The sequence below is a fragment of the Panthera leo genome, chromosome C2 (genome assembly GCF_018350215.1).
Source record: "Panthera leo isolate Ple1 chromosome C2, P.leo_Ple1_pat1.1, whole genome shotgun sequence".
NCBI classification, from domain to species: domain Eukaryota; kingdom Metazoa; phylum Chordata; class Mammalia; order Carnivora; family Felidae; genus Panthera; species Panthera leo.
In genome coordinates, this window is record NC_056687.1 from 125,826,433 (window position 1) to 125,848,886 (window position 22,454).

The following is a 22,454-nucleotide window of genomic DNA, read 5'->3' on the forward strand; positions in this document are numbered from 1 at the left end:
CTTTTAGACAACTTTGCCTATTTTCTTCACTATAACATTGCTAGCTCAGAACTCTTGATACTTAAGCATTCAAATATTTGTGGTGAGTTGGTTAGATGGATGGATAAATATCTCCAAAAGCTAAACACTGACACACAATCATACACAGATGTAACGGTTCAAAAATTATTTTTTTCATCTTGGCACCAAGTGATTAGCATATGCCCCAAGGAAATCAGTATTTGTTTTCTGTAACATCCTCGTTATCTATAATCTAGAAAACATATCAAAACAAGTAAAATTTGGCATTACACTCTCCTAGAAACAACAGGCTTGAATATTCAGGGATTACAAATTTCTTCCAAAGAATTCAAGAAAATCAATTAATAATCATTCCTCCAAAATAGAGAACACTTCAGTCTTATTCTGGAACCCACCCGTCACCATAATTTCCCAAAGGCTATCTGCAACTTTTCCAGATACAAATTTTTGTAGAGCCAGCCCAGAAATTTATTTAAACCAACTAGATAATCTTTACCTTAGATGTCCATTTTGTCTATTTATGTTTTCCTACTTCAGTCATTGATTCCAAAAGGTACCAGAAAACATGAAATAAAGGAAATTGGCTACTCTTTTTGTCTTCTGTGGTTATAACTACAAATAAAATTAGCAACATTACAAAATGCTGAGTCCAGCTTTACCTAGTTTTAAAAACAGCTTAAAAAGTAATTTGAGAGAAACATTTAAAAACAAGCCAGACCGGTAGGTAAATTAAATGTGCTATGCCACTGTAGGCAACAGGCCAATTCTGAAATATTTGATAATGAAAGCATCAACATACTGGCCAACAAACATTTTTAAAAGGGCACTTTGGCTTAAAACATTTACCTCTATGAACACGGCCAATTATAATCGAAACTCCTTCTGTCCTTCAAAATCTCACAATTTCATTTTAGGTTCTACTCCTTAAACAAAAAAGTCTTGGCAAACGGTGTACACTTTCAGATCAAAAGAACATCTCGTTAGTAAACTAGAAAAATGTATTTCGGTTCCTTGGTCACTTGGTTTAGGTCGTGTAACAAGAAATTAGGGTGTGGAGTATGCATAGCATACTGGTCTGCACGTGTTTAGAAGATGAGGGAGTTGAATCAGATAAACTTGCTGAACCAATAGAACCAGCTTATGAGAACACAGAAGCTTCCTACTTGCCCAGAGTAGAATCAAATAATGGTTTTCCCTAGCAGTAATGTTGTATTTTTTTTAAAAAGTCCACTGGATGCTCTTCAGAACATAAAATGAAGATGTCATTTCTCTTGTATCAAATGTCCTTTAAGGAAGAAATGACTACAGTTGTAAAACCATGATATTAAAGATGAGTTAAGTTAAAGCATGTTGTAATACTACATTTCTAATTTGCTGATTTGGACATTGCATCTAAGGTGTTTCTGAAAAATGAGAGTTTCCAGATTCTAAACCAAAAAAATCCATGTTACAGGAAAGATAGGGTCTAACAAAAACTACATTTGGAAACATGAACTGGGGGGGGTAAAGGTTGGGAAGTAGATTAATAGAGTTTTTTTGGGGGGGGTTTGTTTTTTACCAGGTACATCAGTAAACACAAGGGGACCATTCACATTAGGTTCTATCCAATAGTCACCTTGTGGGAATTCGACTCTAGGATTGCCAGCTTATTATTCAAGGTAAACCAGAATTCTGAATTTTATGTGAAATTCCCCAATTTTTAAATGTTAACAATTACTGTTTAAAGCACTGTGTGGGCTATATTCCTATTTGGCTGTACCCTGAACAGGGCACCTGGCCAAGATGTGGGAAAGGGGTAGTGATGAAATTTGGACTTTTCAACAAGGAAAAAGGCTGGGCTTGCATTGATGGGGCAGGGGAAAGAGGTTTCCTAATTCTCACAAAAGTACTTAAGCTGACAGTAGTGCCCCTACTTCTTTGCAATCTCTGGATTAGATGACAGAATGAGAGCATTAAAGCTGGAGATAATTTATGTGCCACAGATCTATAAGGATGGTCTTTTCCTAACAACCCAAGTTACTCATCTGCTAGGCCTTTTTCTTCTTCCAGCAATAGCAATGGATTAGTCTTCCTGTTTTCAGTGATATACCTGTGACACTGTCTTGAATTACACTACGCACCTGTGTTACTGTTCATAGTAAAAGATACATTATGTGTTCATATATATCCAGCTGAATCCTAACAACTTATGACCAATTAACAGCTACTGCAAAAAGCTATTCATTATTGAACTTATATAAAGTTCTGAAATAAGTTCTTCCAAGATTTTGGAGAAGTTATTTATAGAAGTGGGTTGGGCAGGGTTATGTGTGTGTGTTATCTGTGTTTAAATTGATGGCCAAGTGTCTCCTTCTATGTGGAAGAAAATTTCTGTAATACTGCTCTTCCCAGAACTCTCCTTAGTCTAAAGCAAGCACACAGAGGGCAATGTGGTATGATACAGGATGTACCAGGCTGGGAATAAGGAAACCTGGTTTCCAATAAAGTCCTGCTACTAGCTAGCTATGTACATGTTTTCTAAGGTTTTTTTCCTTCTTCTTAAAATTGCTCCAAATAAAATTCATGCTTATAAAAACAGCCATTGATGTAAAGACTGGTTTAAGACTTTTAAAAAACTGAAAAAACATTTAAGTACAAAATTCCACAGTTCCCAGTGAGGTTTTCATCCCATAATAACAAGAGCACACAATAGATATTATTGGCTCATCATCTCCCTGGCATTTGCAGGCCACCTGGTGCAAATCCACCTGGTCTTGAGAAACTATAGGACTTGAAAGAAGAAAAATGTGGCAACAGAAAAAGATGAATGATGATACCTTTTATATCTGTGTGGAATAGGTTTTCTCTTGTCTGCTTTGACAAATGGGAAGAGTTATACAGCCTGCTCTGCCTGCCTCACCTACTGGATGCTGTTCAAGCTCTGTTTTGTTGAACAATCATGTGCCCAACTCTGATGAGCTGAAGATGAGTAAACGCAGTGCTTCTTAACATGGTCATAGGGGCTATCTGGGAACTCTCTAGTTATTATAAATCTGACTGTGGCACATAAATGTGCAATCTACTTCCAGTGTTACCCCATTCCTAGCTGCTTTCTCAAAATCTTAACATAAGCTCAGCAGAGTTTGCTATAAATAGTTCGTGACTGTGATACAAAGTATTAATTGATTAAAAAAAAAAAGACTGGGGGAAAATGGAGAAAAAGAAAGCATTGTCAAATGTTTAAAATTAAATAAAAAGTTGTTTACTACCTAGTCATATTTATAACCACTTTAAAACTATTCTCAACTTCAAGTGATTTTATAGCAAAAAAGGTATGTATACATGACTTTTATTTCCATTACACTTGTCCACTAATAATCTTAATAAAAAAGGGAGACTGACAAAGAATGAAATATGAACTGAAAGGCTTTTAAAAGCAGATGTGATGAAAATGAAATATTGTACATCGATGTCTTAATTATATTTGCAGACTCCTGTTACTTAGTGGGAGAAGCCAGGGCTGCCACCCAGTGGCAATGTAAGTCTTTAAATGATTTTAAGATTTAAAGAATAAAAAATATTTAAAATAATTTTAAAAACACAAAACCAGAAACCTCATGAATTGGACTTCAATTTTAACATCAGTAATTTTGTTGTATGAAATGCTTATCTAGAACATACTGAAGAACAGAAACATTTATTTGCTTAGGAAGCACTGGGGAGTTTTTGAAAATATCGTATGATTTCCTAGTTAAGTTATATGGCTTTAGTAAGCATTTTAATTAAAATATTGAAGGTTACTTTGCTTAAATTTAAATTCCAGAATTAATAATGTGGGGTTGGGGAGCTAAGACCACAAAATACAGCTGTTTTCTTTCTTCTGTGACCTGCAGAAGTAGATTCAATACTCCAGAGTAGTCTCCCAAAACTTCTGCTTGTTAGTAAACAAAAACCTAATAGAAACCCCTGCAAAAGTAAGATTTTAAAAATAACTTTCTCTAACCATTTGGCACATTCCATTTTTTCCTCAGGTATAATCAATTTTAGTATCTCAGTCGACAAAACTCAAAGCTAAAAGGAGGAAATGAAAATAGTAGAAATACCATGCCTGGTAATTACTGATGTTCAGAGGTGGGAAGAAACCAAGTAACTCACTGCCTCCTATTTTCCCAACATTTGGCCACAGCTTTTTTCACACTGACATAGATATAAACATACCCCAAAACAAGATGCCTTGGTAAAATAACAACAGAGAAAGAATAATATAACACTAAAGCATCCACTTAGAGTTTGAAAAGCTAAGTATCTCAGACACTGTTTTATTCTCCTGAATAACCAGTTAAGAAAGAAGCACCCTCTCAAAAAATCTTAGAAATTCAGAGATTTTTGTTTCCAATAGCTGTAAATTAAAAGTATACAAGACATATTTTCTAACCTATATCCCATTTGTTTTGCTTTACAATGAAGACAATAATTTTTTTTTAAATGGAAGACACAACATCCTTGATATTTACAATGGCTTACGACAAATACCTGAAAATAATTTCTAATTTTCCATTTATTATTGCTATTTAGTCACAGAAAAGATCAACATTCTCCATGAAATTTATTTTAGCATATGCCATATAATGATATAATAATTTTATATGAAGAGAAACCACTGCGGAAATGACTAACATGGTCCCTTACAGGGAAATAAAGGGAAAAAAAAAAAACCAATAAATTCTTCCATATAAAGACTTCTGATCTGCATCATTTTCTCAAAATATAAAACCTTAATATTAGAAGCAAAAAGAAAAACAGCAAAGAAAACAATAAAAAAGAAGACCAAGGATAAGGAATTGCTTTGTGCAGATGCTTTGCATATGTAGTATATATGTATGGGCTGAGTTATAATAAAAATACTTATGTATTATAGTCATTCTCATGTAGAGTTAGAAAGCAATTTCCAATCAAGCATGACTGGACTGACATTTTCTCAGTCTTCAATTATGTGACGAATTATAGCTGTGTAGCAGTCACTTCTGGTCAGTATTATCATGACAAATGCTTGATAAGATACAGTTTTTCTCCTTGTTCACTTGTAAAAATTGGTGCCTTTTTGTAATGTTCTACAAGTTCTTCCATGGTGCTGAATTTACGCTGCCCAATACAGTAGACAGTCTCTTTTAGTTGAACTTTAAAATGCTTGTTTTTCCCTTGTGCTTTTAGTGATACAGAGAAATCATTTGGCTAAAAGAAAAAAACAGGTAGGGTAAACATTATGAAAGACATCTATTACCATTTTTATATTAAACTAATAATAGCTAAAATCTGAGCACTTACTAAGGCTCTAATTAAATTATTTACATAGATTATCTCCTTTACAACTTCTAACAAACCTATTTTAGAGATGACAAAACTGAGGCCAAGAGAAACTAAAAATCATCCATCTAGTTAATAAGAGAGCAGGATTCAAACTCAAGCAGTCTCCAAAGTCTCTTAAATAATATGCTCTAACACCCACCAGCAAATCCTTTAGTTTAACATCTGGGACACAAGAGCTAGCTTTTCTCCTATCAGACTATTGGAGCAACACATGAGAAAATGTGGGCTAATAGTAGCTATCCTACAGACTGAGATAATGCTCTGAATTCTCAGACAGTAAGACACTAATGAGAAATCATAAACTCAAATGCCTACAAGGGGAAAAAGACATGTAAACAAGTCAGAGTGGACAGACAAGGAGGAACAACAGTCCATGGCCAATCCAAAGGCCAATCCACTTAGCTGTGATTGCTGCTTTATAGGAATATAGGCAATTTTGGCAGGCCCTCCAATTTCAAAAGGAAGTCTGTCATCTGAATTTTTATAATAAATCTCAATATTTAAATACAAATTCAAATGTTTAAAAATATTGCTCAGGTCAAAGAAAATATGCCTGTTTGAGACCTTTACTTTAAAAATTCTACTGGTAAAATGGTGTATTTTGGCTAATATCAGTGCTCAATTACCCACCACAAGAAAATACATAGTATTCTGCAATCAAGCTACTTTCTGAGTTTTTTTGTTTGTTTGGTTTTTTTAACCTAACACTTTCCTGAACAGTCTAAAAGCCTCCATTTATATAGTTACTGCCAAAGTTTCGAACAGTGGGCTTCCTGGAAATACCCTATTCGTATGGTTACTCTTACTACCTGCTCTAGGGTCACTCCCTTCCTAACACCTATTACCCACTGCTTGTCCTAGAAAGCAGGACCAGGTCAGGCATCTAACAGAAAACAAATCCCACCACTCTTCCCTATCATCAATCCTGCTCTTCCTGAGGGGTAACATTTCCTGAACTTTGTATCAAGCAGTTCAATTAGCCTTGATTTCTCCCTCTTCTTTCCTCCCTCCCTCTTAAATATAGACACATCATATGAATGTGCACACACTCACACCAGACAGGTTTTCTTCTGACTTTCAGTCTTTTGCACAATCACACCTTCACCTCTGTACAACCAGATACACAGAAACAAAGCCAATACTAATGATCTGAAAGTGGAAAAGTAGTGGTATCCTTTTAAAAGGGAAAATAAAGACCATTTTAAACGGAAATAAGTATCATCAAATTTCTAATACCCTAACCAAGAGCCCATATAGCTATTTTCTTTCAATTTTTGTGGTTTTATAGTTTTACTGTTTTACTAGTGCTAGAATAAAATTATCTTTTATTGCAAATGCATTTCAAATACACTGAGTATTAAAATAGGTTTTTCAGGTAAATAATAAGTGAATTCCAACTTCCAAACAACCAGTTTATGAAGAAACTTAAATTTCAATTGTTTTAATTTATGGATTTTCTTTACTAGAAGGATGACAGTGCATCCAATATGCAATTTAAGACATGTTTTCCTAGTTTAGTCTACTGCATTGCTTTACTCTGAATGAAGAATCCAGGGTTCAACTTTCTCCATTTTTCAGTTTAATGCGACAGAAGGTATTTCAGAAATGCAAGACCAACAGACTTAAACAAGGCCGAATAATCCAGTGAGGTATCACTGCTGGGCTATATTTTATTCAAAATAAGGTTGGAAACAATACTGACTTTAGCTTTGGAACATGTTAAGTTTATGTCCCAACTTACTGCCTGGCTAATTTTAGGGAAGCAACTGAACCTCTCCAATTTTCTATTTATTTATTTTTTACTACTCAGAGCTCTATTTCCATTTACCTTTGAAAACCAACTTACCGAAGATTCACTATCACGAATGAGGAAATCACCTTCATGCCCTCTTTCATTTAATGCCATTTCTGCTTGATGCCTGGTGACCTTCCCATAATACCATGGATTGCCAGCAAATTTTCCAGTGAGTGAAGGCCTAATGTAATCACATTGCGGAGGTGATGGTTCCAAACCTGAGGTTAATGGATTATTCTGCATAATGGTAACATAGTTTTTTGGCACCAGACCAACCATTCCATTGATCTTCCTGCATTTCCACCATTCAGGGTCATTTTCAGGTTTTTCAATAACATCCATTACATCTCCTTTCTCAAAATTAAGTTCTTCATCATTGGACGAACTGAATGGGTAAAGAGCCTGTACCACATGCAACACTTGCCCAGTATTTAGGTTATTGACAACTGCTGCTAATTTCTCTGACAGGGAACCCACATGGTCACCCAAAGGACTGTCGCCTTCCTCAGTTACATAGTTTGAAGGGAACCATCCAACTTGTCCATTGTAGCTACCCCGCCACCACCCATCACTGCATTTCTCCATGACAATAACCTTTGTCCCTTTTATCAATGATAATTCATCTTCTCTCTCTGCCATGTAGTTAAATTTCACATAAGCAGGCATATTGAGGTCATAGAGGCGTTCCCCTGGGTCAACAAAGCTTTCATCAGCAGGAGATGCAGAATCTGGCACACTAGGTTTTCTTTTCACTTTTCCAATGCCTGTTGGTATAAAAAAGAGTAATAAGAGATTATAAGACAATGATAACCGAAAAACCCAATTCATTCATTATTAAAAAATATCCTCAACTCTGTAGTTCTTTTAAGCCTTTAAAGTTAGATAACAAATTTCTTTCTTCTTTTTTTCCCCTTTCTTTTTACATCTCCATGACTTGTTTATAACTGGAGGTTTGTATCTTTTGACTTCCTTCATAAATTCTCTTTTCATAACCAAACGTGTAAATGAAGTTATTGTATGACAGTTTACCTTCTCATCTTTTCTCTCACCAAAGGTGCTGAAATAATTGTGTAACATAATGACAGTTTTCCTAAATTAACAAGAATTCTTCCAAATGTAAATATAGATTATTTCTCTCACATCTACAACATAAGTAATGAAGGCTCCACCAAACCCATATTATTGTTTTATTTTATTAATCTTGATTCTACAATTAGCTGTACTGAAATAGAACAACAAATTACAACTTGATATGCAATATAAAATTGTAGTTATGTCTGGGTACTCCTTCCATTTGCTTTCTTAGTTCCCAGATCCATGTTTCCCTATTTACCTCATTATGTTTATTTTAAAATAATATATTATTTACTTGTTTGTTTCCCTCACACTATTCACAAGTATGCTCCTAAAGGACAGGATTTTTTTTTTACTTTGTTCACAAATATCACACCAAGAATCTTAGACAATGTTTAGTACATGGTAGATGCCTAATATATATTTGTTGAAAGAAGTGGGAAAAGCACCAAAGAATATTATCACCCTAAATATATGCTACATCAACTTTGGTCATGCATTTTCACTGCTGATCATTTCTTACACATAATTTTGTGTTGTGTTTTTACTGACAGAACTGAGGCATTTAAAAAGTTTCTCAAACCTTCTATCTTAAAACTCTTTATTACCCTCTTTTTCTTCATGCAAGTTTTCAACCTCCGATCCTTCTGGGTTCTTAAATACCATTGTTCCTGCTGCTTTTGGGACTCTTGACCATCCTTGCTTTCCTCCTTCTTATTCCCTTCTACTGTCTAAAATCAAACTCAGACCACTTCTATTCCAAAATAAAGTTACTTCAACTCTGCTACTCCTCTTGAACTACACCATTCTTTAAAGAGGTGTCTCCCTGGGGTGCCTGGGTGGCGCAGTTAGATAAGTGCCACGACTTCGGTTCAGGTCATGATTTCGCCATTCGTGGATTCGAGCCCCATGTCGGGCTCTGTGCTGACAGCTCAGAGCCTAGAACCTGCTTCAGATTCTGTGTCTCCCTCTCTCTCTGCCCCTGCCCCTGCTCGCACTCTGTCTCTCTCTCAAAAAAGAAAGAAACATTTAAAAAAATTGTTAAAAAGGTGTTTTTTCCTTCAACTTAAAAAAATTTTTTTTAATGTTTATTTTTGAGACAGAGACAGAACACAAGCAGGGGAAGGGCAGAGAGAGGCAGGGAGACACAGAATCCAAAGCAGGCTCCAGACTTTGAGCTGTCAGCACAGGACTGACACGGGGCTCGATCCCAGGAACCATGAGATCATGACCTGAGCTGAAGTCGGATGCTTAACTGACTGAGCCACCCAGGTGCCCCTCCTTCAACTTCTTTACCACTCAAGCACTCATTCCCTAACCCCTTATGATCTGGTCCTTTAATCTTTACCATTCTACAAAAACCACTCATTAAACCATTCTTATAAAAACTGTGTCATTTCTTTACTGCCAAATCAGTACCTTTTTAGAGTCCTCATTCTTTTCAAACTCTTTATGTGGCAACTAAGATCACAGATTACTCTCTCTACTGTTGTCTCTTTTAACTTCCCTAAAAGCCTCCTGCATTCCCTAGTGACTAAATATTCTTGTGTGCATCTGTCCGGGCTCCTCTAAACCTTGTTATAAAATTGCATCATACTTGTTTCTTGAAGACAGAAAACTAGAAAACTAGATCTTGGTACCTTTGTATCTCCAGTGCCCACACTAGTAATAGGAACAAAGTGAATGTTTGCTGAATGAAAAAGTGAATGATTTCTTATAGTTGAAAAGTGTTTCCCAAGATACAGTGCCTGGACTTCCACTCTACTTCAAAGAAATCTTATACTTTCATCTTCCACAACTTCTATATAGAAAACTCCAAGGTCTCTTTGCAGTTTTAAGCTCTTTCTGGAATTCAAGCACCACAATTCAGACATTGCTATACATCTACCAGATTGTACTCTTAGCACCTCAAGTACAACACTCTTTTCCAAATGAAACTAGCCTCTCCCATACCCATAAATCAACTCCCTCCCTCCCAACTTCCTTACTTGTGGTATTCATGATATCATCCTGAAAAATCCTCACATCAGAGATTTCTGACAGAATAGGGAATTAATTCTAGGGCTCCATCCATCCAAAAAACTAATTAATGAGCTGGCAGATACTGTCAGAATAAACTTCTGCAGCACTCTGGAATCTAGTAAAAAAAAAAAGAACTTAGAAAACCCTTACAAAAACTAGGGCAAGGCTTAGTGAAAAAAGCTGCTGCTCTGAAGTAAGAGAATGCTGTGGCATTTCAAATTGCCTGCCCACAATGGCTTTGAGGACAGCAACTGGCACTTCTAATGCCAGAGGGAGCTTATTCTCAAAGAATTGTGATTGTGAGTTTCAACCTGTCTGGCAGCCACGTGAAGGACTGGCACAATGGCTTGCCTTGGTTTCACTGGACCTGGAACATTCCCATTCTTTTACTGAAATCATTTAATTGATGCAGCACGTTGGGGTAAGGGACAACGACCAGGATAAGGAACAGATAGACTGAAGGAAGGAAAAGACAGAACAGCACCTTCAGAGGCCACACACGACAAAGAATACAGACTTTACAAAAACAGTTTAGGGAAGTCACTAAACAAGCAAACAACAACGCACAATTAGAAGCAACATCAAACCCTAGGAAGGGGGTAGAATCTGATACTAGAAAACTGTCAACCAAGAATTCTATAATTAGCAAAACTGCTGTTTAGAAATGAAGGAGAAATTAAGACACTCCTACATAAACAAAAATTGAAGGAGTTTGTCACACTAGACTTGTGCTACAAGAAATGCTAAATAAAGTCCTCCAGGCTAAAATGAAAAGACACTGAAAAGTAACCTGAAGCCATATGAGGAAATAAAGAACACAGTAAAGGTAGCTCCATTCATAAATATAAAAGCCAGTAGTATTAGACTTTTGACTTGTACATCCTTTTTTCCTATATGATTTAAGATACAAATGTAGAAAATAGTAATTTCAAATCTAGGTAAATGGGCACACAATGTATAAAAATGGAACTACAAAGGAATAGTTTTGCATACCAGCTAAATTTCCATTAATTTAAACTTGACTGCTAAAAAGTTAAGATGTTAATGGTAATCCTCACGGTAATCACTAAGGAAATACTAAAACATATATAAGAAAAGAAATGAGAAGGGAAAATGGTACATCAGAAAAAAAAATCAATTACAAAACAAGACAGTAATACAGGAAATGAGGAGAGAAAAGGCTTAAGACCTGTAGAAAATAAAGAGCAAAACAGCAGAAGGCCTTCCTTATGGGTAATTACTTTAAACATAAATGAATTAAAATACTGGATTAAAGGGACAGACACTGGCAGAATGGATTTAAAAATAAGATCCAACTCTATGCTATCTATAAGCACTCACTTTAGATCCAGAGATACAGACAGGTTGGAAAATGAAAGGATGGAAAAAGATGGTCCATGACAATGGTAACCAAAAGAGAGCTGGGGTGGCACAGCTGTCTGTTAGTATCAGACAACACAGACTTCAAGACAAAAGTTGTTACAGAAGATGAAGACAGACATTATATATTGATAAAAGGGTCAATCCATCAAGAAAACATAGTAATTACAAATATTATACATGCCTAACAAGAGAACCCCAAGACATACAAAGCAAAAACTGACAGAATTAAAGAAAGAAACTGACAGTTCTACAATATAGAGACTTTTTTAAAAGCACAAGAATGCAAAAATCATGGCACTAAACAGACTGCATAAAGGACACTTATTTACAATATGAGAGCTGAAACAAAAAAGGCAGAGCATCACCTTGTTCAACCTCAGCTGACAACATGTGCATCAGGCAACTCAAAATTTCTGCCACTCTGCACAAGTCCACAAAGGCATCACAACTATCGATTTGAGGGCTTATAAATAAGTTTTAACAAGGAGCCCAATTCACAAATATGGAATCTGCAAAAACAGGGTTAATCTATACTAGCAAACAATATAGCAGCATATTAACAGAAGTGTACATCATGATAAAGGGTGATTTGTCCCAGGAATGTAAGAGTAGTTCAACACATGAAAATCAACATTATATACTACATTAATACAACAGAGGGAAAAAACCCACATGATCGTCTCAACTGATACAGAAAAAGCAACGGATAAAATCTAACATCCTTTCACGATAAAGAGTATCAGCAAACTAGGAATATAAGGCAATTTCCTCAATATCATAAAGGGCATCTATTTAAAAAAACCTACAGTTAACAACACACTCAATGGTAAAAGACTGAAAGCTAAGATCAAGAACAAGACATGGATGCCCTTTCATCCACCTCTATTCAACACTGTACTAGAAGTGCTAGCCAGGGCAATTAGGCAAGAGAATGAAATAAAAGACATCCAAACCAGAAAGGAAGAAGTAAAATCATCTTTATTTGCAGATGACATAACCATATACAGAGAATATCCTAAAAAAATCCACACACAAAAAATGTTACATTAAACAAATTTAGCAGAGTTGCAAGATACAAAATCAACACACAAAAACCAGTTGTATTTCTGCACAGCAGCAGTGAACAATCTGAAGAGGAAATTGAGGAAACAATTCCATTTATAATAGCATTAAGAATAAAATACATAGGTTAAATTTATTAATCAAGGAGATACAAGACCAGTATACTGAACACTACAAAGTACTGCTGAAAGAAATTAAAGTAGACTAAATAAATGGTAAGACATTCTGTATTATGGACTTGAAGGCTTAATAGTTTTACATGGCAATAACTAACCAACGTGATCCACAGCTTCCATTTAATCCTTACCAAAGTTCCAATACTTTTTACAGAAATGAAAATGCTGATTCTAAAATTCATATGGAATTGCAAGGGACACCAAATAACCAAAACAATCTTTAAAAATGAAAATAAAACAGAAGGATTCACACTTCCCAATTTCAAAACTTACTACTCAGCCAAAGTATTCAAAACAGTATGCTACTGGCACAAAAGGACAGACATATAGACCAACAGAATAGAGGTGAGAGCCCTGAGATAAATTCCTACATCTGTGGTCAACTGATTTTCAACAAGGGTGCCAAGGCCATTTATGGGGGAAAGAATAGTCTCTTTAACAAATGGTGCAAGGAGAAACGGATATCTACATGCTAAAGAATGAAGTTAGACTCCTATTTCACAAACAAAAATTAACTCAAAATGGATAAAATACTCAAATATAAGAGTTAAAACTTTAAAATCCTCCAAAGAAAACACAGAGGAAAATCTTCATGACCTGTGTATTAGCAATGAATTCTTAGATTTGACCCCAAAAGCATAAGCAATAATAAATAAATAGGGCACCTGGGTGGCTCAGTTGTTAAGCATCCTACTTCGGCTCAGGTCATGATCTCACAGTTCATGAGTTCGAGTTTCACATTGGGTGAGCATGAGCCCCGCTTTGGGTAAAGCATGAGCCCCAGGTGAGCCCCATTTCTCTCTCTCTCTGCCCCTTGCTCACTTGTGCTCTCTTTCTTAAATAAACAAATAAATAAATAAATATTACAGTCTATATCCAGAACATCTAAAGAACTTAGAACCTAGCAACAAAAAGAACCTATTTCGACAGTGGACAAAACACTTGAACAAACATTTCCCCAACAAAGATATACAAATGCCCAAAAAGCACATGAAAAGATGTTCAACATCATTAGTCATTAGAGAAATACAAATCAAAACCAAAATGAAATACCACTTCACACCAATTAGGATAGCTATAACCAAACCAAACCAACAAAAAAGGAAAATAACAAGTGTTGGTGAGGATATGGGAAAACTGGAACCCTTCTTACACTGTTGATCAAAGTATAAAATGTTACAACTGCTGTGGAAAACAACGTAATGGTTCTTCACAATGTTAAAAACATAATTACCATATGATCCAGTAATTCCACTCCTAGGTATATACTCAAAAGAACTGAAAACAGATATTCCAATACTTGTACCCAAATGTTCATAGCTTCCCTATACACAATAACCAAAAGGTAGAAACAACCCAAGTGTCCATCAACAGATTAATGGATAAACAAAACACAGTACATACCCATTTAATGGAATATTATTCAGCCATAAAAGGAATGAAGCACTGATATATGCTACAACAGATAAACCTCAAAAACAAAAGGCCAAGTGAAAGAAACTAGACACAAGATAACATATTTTATGATTCCATTTACATGAAATAGCCAGAATGTAAATCCAGACAGACAGCAAGCAGATTATCAATTACCATGGGATAAAGAGATAGGGTAATGGGTAGTGACCGCTTAATGGGAATGGGTTGTTTTTTTTTTTTTTTTGGGGGGGGGGGGGGAGTCATAAAAATGGTTTGGAACTAGATATGATGGTTGCACAACACACTTTAAAAAGATTCATTTTGTTATATGATTTATACCTCATACAAATTTTCTTTCTTAAAAAGATTCCTGCATCAAATCCTTATTCCCTTTCTGCCAACACTTTCTATTCCCACTATTTGCACACTATTTCAGGCCCATTTTGTTGTGCTTGAGTCTTCAATACCCTCTAAACTAGTTTCCTTACTAATCCAATCTGTCCCACTTCTACCCATCATCCATCTAACTGTAAATATAGTTGCAATCAGATGATATTATTGCTCAAAAGCCAACAGTGGCTCTTCATACCTATCAAATTAAGAGAAGTACTCTTCCTAGAATCTATAGCCCTCTCCAGAATGTCCTCACCCTTCCTTTCTAGGCTTATGGTACAGAGTAATGAAAACAGCATCGACTTTATATGAGCCTTTGGGTTCAAATCCCAGCTATACCACTTACTGTGGAAATTTGAGCAAATGATTTCATTTTTCTGAGTTTAGAAATGGAGAAAACACCACTTACCATGATAGTGTTGTAAGAAGTGAATAAAATAAGGTAAAGTAAGAGCACAGTACAGATATAAATGTTAAATAAAAGATTCTTCCCATAATGCCCTGCAATTATCCTGTATCTTTCTTCTGCATGTTGCTGCCCAGTTCTCCCAGTACCATTTGCTAAAGAGACGGTCTTTTTTCCACTGGATACTCTTTCCTGCTTTGTCAAAGATCAGTTGGCCATTCATTTGTAGGTCCAATTCTGGGTTCTCTATTCTGTTCCACTGGTCTATGTGTCTGTTTTTGTGCCAATACCATACTGTCTTGATGATTACAGCTTTGTGTAGTAAAGGCTAAAGTCTGGGATTGTGATGCTGCTGCTTTGGTTTTCTTTTTCAGTATTACTTTGGCTATTCGGGGTCTTTTGTGGTTCCATATGAATTTTAGGAATGTTTGTTCTAGCTTTGATAAACTATCCTAAATCTTAATAAAAATGGGTCACTTAAGTCCCCTGAATAAATAACATTTCAATCTTCCTTTGCCTTATTTGCTAGTTTCTTCCCAAAACCTTATTAAAACTTCTCCCTATCAAAAACTTACCCATTCAAGAAGTGCCATTTCAAATTATTTTATTCATTTCCCATGTTATGTTTTCCAACATACTTCATTTCCCACCATCATCCGCCAATGATGTAAGCTCTCCTTTTTAAAGCACCCAGCACCCTGTACTTCTGAGGTACTTGTATGACAGCATACAAGTCTTTTAAGCTCATCTACTAGTCATCAGCTTCCGGAAAGGAGCATTCCATGTCTCAATAATCTTCTGCATTTCCTATGCTATTTAGAACTGTGTGCATACCAGATACTCAATAAACGTTTGCTACATTGATTAAAATTGAAGAGTGATATATATCCAAATTTTAAACTTGAAGCTAAAGGCTAGTTTCAAAATATTTTTTTTTAATTCTGAAAAAGATGTCTAAGACTAATTATACACTGTCAAAAAAAGAATGAAGAATTTTTGGACAGACTCATGGAAAACACTGAAAACAACCTATTTTAATCTCAGAGGCCAGAAATATTTCAGGGAAAAAACCATAAGCTTAGAATATTTGTTTTTCTATGCAACACAAAACCCTCTGTCTCTCTTGTGAGCATTTCTTCAACCTCACACTAATGCTACAGGCATATAAGCGCTTCAATACCCAAAAAAACTCATGCTCTTGAAAGACTCTGAGCCTTTGCCCACAATGTATTTTATTTCAAACACTTGCCACCCTCATTCCTCAAGACTCAAACAAGGTATCTTCTTCTCACTGGAAATTTTCCCTCTCTCCCCAAAACAGAACAGATATATTTCTCCTTTGTGGCATTACTGCTCTTTGTAAATATTTTTACCACAATGTTCAACCCTCTGTATACCCATATTTATTTCTTTGAGATCAAACACCATGTTTTTAATCACCTACTTCCACAGTCTGGCCCATATTAAGTGTTCTATTAATGTTCATCATGGGAATGACTGACAAATGTATGTATAATCGAAAGCTTGCCTTTTCCCCCCTCTGCTTCCAACTCTTTGGGAAGAACCTGTTTATTATTGCCCTCTCTCTCTATTTGCTAAAAAATGGTCCTTCCGATTTCTTGTTAACAATGAGAAAATGCATGGAAAAGTACTTTACAAAATTATACAAATGTAAATATCAGTTTCTCTTAATTTCTCAACTATGTTATAATCAGCAATAATGAGATCATTCCACAATAAGCAAGCTCCCTCAGATCAAGGTATTACCTTTTCTAAATTCTTCTCAACTTCATAGTTAGTCCTACACAATCCTCCTAATCTTAGTCTCTTTTGTGTCAAATCCTACTAATCCATTGCTTATCTGACTCTAATTCTTCCTCTACTCTTTAGTCATAATGGGTACAACTAGGAAAAGTCTAATGAAACCCTAAATTTAAATTTTAGTCCTGCTATTTACTGGTCAATTTGATCTTGGTCAAGTTATTTAATTTTCTTTAAACTCCAGTTTCCTGGTTTGTGAAATGGTGGTGTGTGGTAAATACCTACTGCATGAATTTAAAAAAAAAAAATTTTTTTTTTTTAAGTTTATATGTAAAGCACTCAGCACAGTGCATAGCACATGGCAGGCACTCCATTAATCAATAGTAGTTATTACTCCTAGTGCTTCTGGCACTTAATTTTTCAAAAACACTTATATATTTATTATTGCATTTTATAACTAGACCTGGCCAGAGTTGGAAGGGAATGCTCAGGTCTCAGCACTAAGGATGTGCACAATTCTGAGGCAGTCATTTTTGATGTGGGAAACAAAGGCAGAAGGAAATGGCAGATAAAATTAAATTTCCTTATAACCTGCAGCCTACTGACAAATACTTGAGGCTGGCAGAGTAAAAAAACATTTCTCCAGGAACTCCCTACTATCTTAACGTTAATGCTTTGCTAAAAAGAAGAACAATGCTAGCTTGACAAAAAACAAACAAACAAACAAAAAACCCTAGGCCTCCAGTATCCTTTGAGTCTTCTTTAGCAGAAGAAAATCTCTTTGGAAACGCCCTTTTGACTTTACCTCCCCCAACTCCCAAGTATATAACCAGTCACGGTCCCAGGGCAGCTCTTTCTGCCCACAGGTCCAGTCCCCGTGCTTTAATAAGACCACCTTTTTGCACTAAAGACATCTTCAAGAGTACTTTCTTGGCCATCAGCTCCAAACCCTGCCACCACTCCAAAACTTTATCAATTTTTATCATTAGCTTTTTTAAAAATAAAACCAAAAGTATTGGTATAGCTTCCAATCTTCCCCTCACTCTTACCCACTGGTCTTACTTCTTTCCTCCTATAGTACTGTTTCTTGGCCAAAACAATGTATTATTAACAAAGTTTTTAAGAATCTAATTTTTAAGAATCTAGTTGAGCATTGTGAATATTCCAGTCACATGACAACTGTCCTCTTCCTAAGGCAAATCTTTGTACCCATAACTACGTTTATGTAACCTGGTTTGCAGATCCTTGATACTGCAATACTGGATGCCAGTATTTGGAAGCATCTAAGTTTTCTCAATACCACAGTTCAAGTATGTATCTATCCAAAGTGGACAACTATGTCACATGTTTTATTTGGCCAGCACACACACACATGAAGTAGCTATTTGCATCCTTTCACTTGAACTGCAAAGATCTGAATTAATGTTATCATGAACTGCATTGAAATTCTTTAGCACCCACATTATCACAGCAGCTCTTGATAAGTCTTTTACTGATATAAAATCCTGCCAAGCCAGGTTCTCAGCAATCTTTTTAATTCCTTTTAAAATTTTTACTTTGGGGAGCCTGGGTGGCTCAGTCAAGTTGGGCATCCAGCTTCGGATCATGATCTCACGAGCTTATGGGTTCGAGCCCCGTGTCAGGCTCTGTGTTGACAGCTTAGAGCCTAGAGCTTGCTTTGAATTCTGGGTCTCCGTCTCTCTCTGCCCCTGCCCCGTTCATGCACTGTCTGTCTCTCTCTCAAAAATAAACATTAAAAACAATTTTAAGTAACTAAAAATTTTAAATTAGTTCAAATTAATTAGAATTTTACATTAATGTCTGTCCCGATTCACCTTGTTTATTTCTCAGTTTTTACGTTTCAAACATATATCTGAACCCAATGTATTATTTTTCCAGCATTAGCTCTTCTTTATTTTAAGCATGTCACTTTTCCTCCATCTAAATCACTGACTAAATAAATGTTCAATAAAAGGAAGCTGAAGAAAGTACTACTGATCCTTCTAATTCTTTAAGGAACTATATAGTTCTGTTCTTATGTTCCTACTTCTTCAAAACTAGTTCTCTTTCCCTCATGGATTTCCCCCTGATTTCTATCACACGTAAAACTCATCAGTGGTTTACCAGGATTATAAGACTTTCGGAATTAGAAGGGACTTCCCAGGATCATCTAGTCTTGCCTAACTCTCTCCTTCACAAATAAGGAATAAGAAATCAGGGAAGTTTAGTTATATACCTTCAACCACATGGCTAAGTAAGGGGTACATTTGGGAGCACAACTAGGGAATTCTAAATACATATAAATGGTGTTCTTTTCATTACAAGTTTATCTGACAGAGAGAGAGAAAAAAGTGCATGTGCCCATGAGCAGGGAAGGGACAGAGAGAGAAGGAGAGAGAGAGAGAGAGAGAGAGAGAGAGATTGAGAGAGAGAGACTGAGAGAGAGAGAGAGAGAGAGAGAGAGAGAGACAGGGAGAGAGAAAGAATCCCAAGCAGGCTCCACACTATCAGTACAAAACCCAACTTGGGGCTCAATCCCATGAACTGTGAGATCATGACCTGAGCTTAAATCAAGAGTCCGATGCTTAACCAACTGAGCTGCCCAAGCACCTTTCCCATTACAAATTTTACTTAAATTTTTGTATTTTTATCTGTTCATTTCATCTATATGAAATAAAATAAATTATTGTTTTTGATTATTCTGTTTTACCTAAAATCCTGAGCCCTCTTTTTTTATTCTAGCCACCACACAAAGATACACTGTATCTTCTACTGCAAAGCAAAATAAATTCAAGCTTTGGCTTGCTGCAGGTAATGAGAAAAGGAATACCTTGGTTATAAACCCTGACCCTCAGTCTACAAACGTTTTTAAGATTATCAACTTTCTAAGACAAAAGAGTAAATGATGATGTTATTATTGAATTGATAGTATATAATGAATCACCATCTTAATGATACAATATATTCTTTTTATACCATTTCTATAGTTGATTTATGGTCAACATCATTTACGACCAAACTGAGACATGAAATCCACTGTATTATCAATATTAAATAACCACTACCATCTACCTCCTCACCATGTTAAGTTCCATGAGAGTTAGTATTAGTTTTTCATTCTATAATTTTTATCTGGCTTGCAGTTGGCTCTCAAGAAAAATATGTTGATAAATGAATGAATAAATTAATAAGCTTTCTAAAAGGAAAACTAATCCAAAAAGTGGATCTAAAAATGTATTAACTTCCCAAAAAGTAAACAAAGGAGATCTATTCCAGAAGGATTCACTTGGCCACCAAAGTTAACTGAAGAAACAAATGAGTCTTAATAGTACAATTACAGTATTCTTTTCAACAAAGTACTTGCTCCTTTTCCATTTTGCCCTTTCCCTGAAATCTCTCAACAGGTTACTCTTTGTTTCCCTAGATTCCTTATGCATAAGAAACTTCTACAACAACTCCTCTGTTCATTTTTCTAGAAACACCAAGCAAATGTTCAAAGAGATCAAATCAAGTTCACTATCGTAAGATCATAAAAAGGCCATCAGCAAATATACACATTAGGCTCTTATAAGTTAGTATTAGTATTACTTTATAAAATGAACTCAAAAACAATCCCAATAATTCACCATGCTTTTCAGTATTTTCATTTTCTTTGGATGCAGCTGCTCTCCAACTCATTTCAAAATAGAAAATCTCACATTTACCAAAATAGCAGCTTCTAGCAATCTTACATTGATTAAATCAAAACATTCCTTTTACTGCTGCTTTATTCAATATTATTTTCTACACTGTTTCTCTAAAATCTAGGTAAAAGGTACTAAAACAATATCATGTTAATTCAAATATTGAGGCTGAAGGAACTTGCTCACCTAATCCGTTCGTTTCTTCACATTTTTAATATGTTTACAATTTAACACTTCAAATGTCTATGCTAAGTTCAAAGTTACCAAATTAAAACTGCAAACTCATTTATATCCTTTTCCTACTTATTATTTAAACATTGGAACTAAAGCATTTTAAAACTATTTTACTTATCAAGTCAAAACTAATATTTTATGAAGTATCACCATTTAGCTTATGTATCATAGACAATACAAAGCACCAGCCTATTATATAAATGCACCTGGTTCTCTCCATACAGTATTTCTTTAAATTCACTAAAGTGAAATATCTAACTCAAAAACTACAAGAAAAGTATGGATTTAATAAACAGATGAACTTACTGAAAAAATCTTTAAAGACGTTTAACCAATCCATTTTGAATAAAAACCCGTGTTCTCTTTTGTCAGTCTGTTAACACAGCTCAGGATAATTTCAGTGAGCTTCCTGGTCTGTTCTGCAACACTGAAACTCCCCACACCCAATCCATGTGACTTGGCCCACACCCAGGGAATAGAAAGCCTTTCTGAGGCTTCTCTCCTTCCAAAACTCTTTCCCCTCTGAACTAAAACAGAACCTGTAAAACAAGTATATCATCATGGCCACAAATGTTACCTTATTATTCAGCCTTATTTTGGAAGAAGCTTTAAAGCATGTATTTTCAGTAGTTGAAAATATATTCATGAATTCACGCTTTCTTTTGTTTTCTCCTTTTCTTTCTTAACTTTCAAACAAAGTCTCCACCAGCATAATCATTGTCAAACAAAACCATTAACTACATGGGACATTTAAGTTACCAAAAAGGGGGTTAGAAATACAAAGAGAAGGCAATCTGATACAAAAGGTGGATATACATCATTATAAAGGAGAACTAAAAATCATTAATATAAAACAAATGCTTTCAAGTACCCTGCAATATAGGCAGCAATAAATGTAATATAGTAATAAAGTTAACAGAGATATCCTAGAACTTAAAGTCTTGCCAAAATTATCTTAATAATATCAGAAAATAGTATACAAGGTTTCCCAGGAGTGTTAACAAATAATAAAAATTCTATCTAGTTAGGCTTTTTATATACATATATAAAATTGTTTTTTTTTTTTTTTTTAATGTCTATTTATTGAGAGAGAGAGAGCATGAGCAGGGAAGGGGCAGAGAGAGAGGAAGAGAGAGAATCCCATGCAAGCTCCATACTGCCAGCACAGAGCCCCATGCAGGACTGGAACTCATGAAACAGGAGATCATGATCTGAACTGAAATCAAGAATCGGACACTCAACAGACTGAGCCACCCAGGTGCCCCTATCTAGTTGGGCTTTATAAATTTATATGCAATAGTATCTAAAAGTGGGATATTTTTCTTCTTTGCTCTATGATATTAAGGTTTTTCACAATCTTTTGTTTACACATCTGCTCTAGTCCCAGGATATCAGTATCCTTTAAAAAGGAACAAAAAAGTCTATCTAGGTGTAGCCCTAGTCCTTTCTGTGTCTTCATCACTATGAGGCATACTTTCTTGATAGAAGTTACCTTAATTTTCCCCAATACTTCTGATCTACATGCTTTAAGTAAGTGTCCAATATTTACAAAATCAGAAGTATTCCTGATTCTAACTCTGGTGTCTTCAGCTAGTCAAGGAAAGTCTTCTGATTTTGTCTTCCACTTAAAAAACGAATACTAAAAACTAATAAGGGTGCCTGGGTGGCTCAGTCAGTTGAGT

The 22,454-nt window shown here is 35.4% G+C and overlaps 1 protein-coding gene across 8 annotated transcripts in view; it reads right to left on the reverse strand.

The window, feature by feature from the left end:
• Window positions 1-622: 622 nt before the first annotated feature.
• The window catches only part of NCK1 (NCK adaptor protein 1), an 89,233-nt gene continuing 67,401 nt past the window's right edge, over window positions 623-22,454 (reverse strand). For 6 of the 8 annotated variants that reach the window (XM_042903593.1, XM_042903590.1, XM_042903591.1 and 3 more), the window contains 2 exons: window positions 7,214-7,926; window positions 623-5,232 (listed from right to left, as the gene is read on the reverse strand). In XM_042903593.1, the coding sequence (XP_042759527.1) occupies window positions 5,038-5,232; window positions 7,214-7,926 (908 nt within the window). In that variant the 3' untranslated portion in view covers window positions 623-5,037. Of the gene's footprint in view, window positions 5,233-7,213; window positions 7,927-10,224; window positions 10,946-21,078; window positions 21,593-22,454 lie in introns of those variants that run through there. The other 2 variants (XM_042903597.1, XM_042903598.1) reach the window with 2 other exon arrangements.